The 4,882-nt window shown below is 45.8% G+C and overlaps 1 protein-coding gene across 1 annotated transcript; it reads right to left on the bottom strand.

Moving 5' to 3' along the window:
• Nucleotides 1-2,505: 2,505 nt before the first annotated feature.
• LOC138568832 (E3 SUMO-protein ligase KIAA1586-like) lies at nucleotides 2,506-4,221 on the bottom strand. The gene has a single exon (XM_069646602.1). The coding sequence runs from the start codon at nucleotides 4,219-4,221 to the stop codon at nucleotides 2,506-2,508; it is 1,716 nt and encodes a 571-aa protein (XP_069502703.1).
• Nucleotides 4,222-4,882: the final 661 nt, after the last annotated feature.

The raw sequence follows: 4,882 nt of genomic DNA, 5'->3' as shown, positions 1-4,882 counted from the left end.
CAAAGATAAAAGTGTATAGTACCAGGCAATGAAAAACAACATCACTGAAAAGAAAACTGCAGCACATTTCAAAACACATTCAACATTGCTGAACCTATTAGCCCTAATGGCGTACCTATCGCTATCTAACATAATGGTGTTTTCGGTGATTGCGCTGCATTGGTCCATTTGCCACCTGGAGGGGCGATACAAAGTTATTAAGTTACCAGAATAAATGCAGTTGTATATCTACATATTTACTTTTCATTATTTACTCATTTTTGCTATTCATTTCGTTCACTCGTATTTTAATTACGTCCTTTTGCTGTAAGTATTTCATATCAAGATTGAGAGAGAGAGATAGTGATGAAAAGAAAGTGGAAGGAGAAAAATGACATGGACATAGTTCACTTTAACCAGAGGGCGTGTCGTCACTTTCGCCCTTTACATGTTCTCTTTTCTTAAATCACATCATTGGCCCTCATTACAAGTGCGGCGCTGGACCATGGTGCTATTAGCACCATGGTCCATGCCGGACTCCGGCATGATGGATGGCGGAATTACCGCCCCATTCCAAGGTGAGTGGGGCGGTAATTCCCCATTCACCATTTGCCCTTCCCCATTCCTATTGTCGCCCCATAGGGCATAATGGGAATGGGGAATGGGGAAAGGCGCTAAGTACGGTGCCGCAAATTGCGGCACCGTACTTAGCACCAAGGTCTCTTTGCGGCATGGGTTTTAACGCCTGCAAAAAGCAGGCGTTGAAACCCGGGACCTCTTAATCAGGCGTTAAGTGTTAACGGCGCCAACGGCACCGTTAAACCCTTAACGCCTGACTTGTAATGAGGGCCATTGTGTCTGAACCTCATCCGCGGTGCCGCTTGCACATTCCTGTTCAGTCTGAGGGAGTGTACTATCGTGTGTCCTCCTCACATCTGAGAGGTGTACCCAATATTTCAATCCCCTAACTTTAACTGCGGTGGGCGTACTATAAATGACCTTGTAGGGGCCATGAAACCTCGGTGAATTCCATCTCCTCACAAAACTCCTAATGTAGACCTGTGCTCCTGGCATCAGTGGCCCACTTGGGCTGTCTGCAGCTGGCGCGGTAGTATCAGTTGCTACATTCTTAGTAAATGGTGGTGCAATTTGTCGCGCTATGCTGCGTACTACGCTCGTCAGCTGGGTCAGGTATTCCTTAAATTCCTCCCACAGCACTGTGGCAGCTCTGTGTGCGTTTTATGCTCTCCTAATCGGGGAGAGTGGTGTGTGTATTCGCCTCCCAGTCACAATCTCATGGGGGCTCAGATGGTGGTCCTTGCATGGTTGCATTGAGTTGAAACAGTGCTAGGGGTAAGCAATACACCCAGTTCTTTTTCAGCGTATTACACAATTTTGATAGTTTACTCTTGAGTAATCCGTTGATCTTTTCCACCAAGTGACGTCACTTACTTGAAAAGGTCATTCACAAAGTGTGTGCCGTTGTCTGATCTTATCACATCACATATTCCCCAACGAGAAAAGGCCTCTCACACAAGGAACTTCGCTGCACACTTCGCGTCTGGGTGGGGACATGGACCCGCTTCCACCCACCTTGAAAAGGGACATACCACTACAATTAAATACCTTGCTCCGTTACATCGCTCTCCCATGTCAGCGTAATCTACGTGTAGTTCTCTAAATGGCCCTACTGGTCGAGGCAGGGTCCCACTCAGTGTTCTCAATGTCATTCCTGAATTGTATGTTTGGCATGTTGTGCATTCTACTTCAAATTTTGACAAATGTTCCTGTAAATTGGGGACAAACCAATGTTCCTGGATGCCTGCGGCAATATGTTGTTTTGCTACGTGGGCTGGGAAGTGCAGCTGTTTGAATGCTACCTCTAGTAATTCTACTGGCATCACTACCTTTCCTGTTGTCTCCTGTCTCCAAATTAGGTCTGTGGCTGATTGTTTGCATCCCCGTTTGCTCCACAACTCTTGCTCCTCCTGTGGTGCTCTCCTTTGTAGTTTTATTATCTGCGCTATTGGTGTGTTACTGTACGCCTCTTCCAATGGCTCTGTAATGGCTGATTTTACAACGCATTCTAGTGTTGGTGTCGTATTGAAATATGAAGCCTCCTTTACTGCTGCGTCAGCTGCCACATTTCCCAATGAAACTGCATCTGTGTTGTTGGTATGGGCTTGGCATTTCACCACTGCCACTACCGATGGTTCTGCTAATGCATCTATCAGTACAGTCAGTGCTTTAAGTGGGGTAAGAAACTGAGGGGGGGCCCTCATTTGGGGGCATGGCCTAAGACATGATGGGCGTGGCCTAATTGGTGGGCGGGGCCTAAAGGCGACATGGTAAAATTGGTCTGGCCTACATTACTAAGTACATATTGTGTAACAGACTGCTTGCTACATGGCTTAAAGTATAACGAATCAAAGCTCAAGGTGATTATTTATTGGACCCTTAACTGGGCCGTTGACAAAAGGATAGGTGTGGAAGTACATTAGCAGGTGCATTCAAATGTGTAAACAATTACTTGACAATTTCCCAGAACCCCACATAATAATCTTCAAGGGAGTCCTTCTTTGCATGAGCTTGCTGGCAGTGCGTTTCCTCAGCTGTGTGTCTCCCTTTTGCCAGCCAGCTTTTCACAAAGGACAATGGCTTAAATGCTTTTACTGGAGGGCCATTAAGTTTCAGCCATAAACATGAGGAAATAGTGCCCACATGGAGGGATGCTCGGCTTGGCGAAGCAGTTAAATTCATGGCGCTGAAGCCCCTTTCGCAATCTGCATTATTTGCGGGCAACGTTTCCATGCAAGCAACCAAAGCCCTAAATGCTTCAGGGCACCTTTTGCCACCAAAGTCCTTAAAATCCCTGAAGGCATGGATGGTGTCTCTGATTGGGAGCTGAAATTTCGTACACAGTCTTTGAATTTCATTTTCACCATAATGTACAATGTTTTCATCATTCGGTAAATTCTTTGCATCCAAGACACTGAAACTGGCTACAAGTTCTTTATCCAAGTCTGGAGCACACCTTTTGGCAAGGTTAACTGAAAGGCTTTCATAAAATTGCCTTTCATTCAGAGACACAGAGTTTGCCCTTCCCTGGGAAATATGAACGTCCTTGAAGTGTCCACAATCAACTGCACTCTGAGCAGTAGAAGCAAACTCCCCCGGAGATTCTTTCATTGCACAGAATCTCCAGACTTGCCCCACCAAGAGTCTGTGTACATTCACAATTGTGATATCCCGGCTCTGAAGAGCCAGAGACAAGTCTTTCAGTTCTTGAAGGGCATCGCACATAATCCCTAAATCTTTCACAAAAGAGTTGGAGGTAAGCTTCTTAAGCAGACCGTCATATTTGCTTCTGTACCTTGTGGGTCTTGAGAGATCCTTAGCAGCTTCTCCGAAATGCTTGCACAAAGCAAGGAAGCAGTTCCAAACAGCTTGAACCGTCCTATAACTTGATGCAACCCATCGTGTGTCCAGCATCTTCCCTATCTTCTGCAGCTGCGAACCCAGATCACTGGCAGCCATTTCTAGCTGTCTTGTGTTTTTTGGTGACATGCTGTATGTGGCATATAAAGAGTGCATGAATATTTTTAAATGATTGGCCCAACCACCCTCATCAATAGTGTCTGCAACGGCCAGTTCAAGGCGGTGAGCTAGACAATGCCACGATAACACAAGATTTGGGAATTCCGCCCTCAATAATGTTGTCACCCCCCCTTTGCTACCAAACATTACAGCTGCACCATCTGAACAAAAAGCAATCCAGATCTCATGCAACAGGGTCTTTGTGATGCCAACTTTCTCAAAATACTGCAGCAGAGCTTCCTTTATGGCCAAGGCATTTGTCTCTTGAAGCTCCACTAGTCCAAAGAAAATGGTGACTGGTTTACAATGAGCCCCAAAAATACCCCGTAGATAAATAATCAAAGTTGATTTGTTGCTGACAGTGGTGCTCTCGTCCACAAACACAGAAATCTTTGGCTTGTGTTCTCTGATATAAAACACTAACTTCTTTTGCATTTCTGATGCAATATGTCTCACTATCTCTGTTGCAGTAACATTACTGCGCAACACACGACCCATTTGAACACCATTCACCTCCTGGAGGTCCACCAAATCAGGGTGATCTGTGAATGGCCGATTCTTTTTGGTCAGGTAGAAAACAGTGTGAAACACTCTGCATGTGCTTTCCAAATGTTTGCCATTGCTTTGCTGCATGGCTTCTGTCATGTGGTTCTTTTTTCATGCTGTTAGAATGTCTTCTGATGCCTTATGAGCACCACTTGACTTGTGCTCAATCATCTTTTTTTGGAGCTACTTCTGCCTGGCATGTTTGCCAGAACCTGAAGGACCCACCTTTCCATCGGCCCATTCCATGCTTATGCGCAAACCTTGCCCACAGGAGTGCACGGATAAACCACCTGTTGCTTTTACGTCCCCACACACAGAGCAGCCAATGTGACCTGAATCCAGAAAAATCCATTCATATTCCCCCTTAAAATAGCACCATTGCTGCACGCTCCAGCAATCAGGGGTTAGAAGAGGCTCTTCTGGCACAGGATGCAGTGTAGCGGGAGATGCACTGGAGCTACTGGCCTCCTTGACGCAAAAATCCTGGCATATTTCTGCTGCCTCACTACTCGAACAGACTTGGCTAGCTTCCGCATCCCCACTCAGAATGGTGGCAGCCTCCACCACCTTACATCTTTTCGCTGATGGCAAGTAGTCAAATAGCGAAGTCTGCATAGACTTACGCTTGGGAAGTACAGTAGACTTTGCCTACATCGTTAATGGCTGCAGAAAATCTTGGATATATCACTAGCGGATCTGTTTCTAACGCACGCTCGTAATTCTCAGCTTCCTATCTGTAAAAAATGAAAATGTGGTTTAC

The sequence above is a fragment of the Ambystoma mexicanum genome, chromosome 2q (assembly GCF_040938575.1).
Source record: "Ambystoma mexicanum isolate Mex_15411 chromosome 2q, UKY_AmexF1_1, whole genome shotgun sequence".
Taxonomy (NCBI): Eukaryota; Metazoa; Chordata; class Amphibia; order Caudata; family Ambystomatidae; genus Ambystoma; species Ambystoma mexicanum.
Note: the sequence above shows the minus strand (reverse complement) of the source record. Positions and strands in the feature narration are given on the sequence as shown.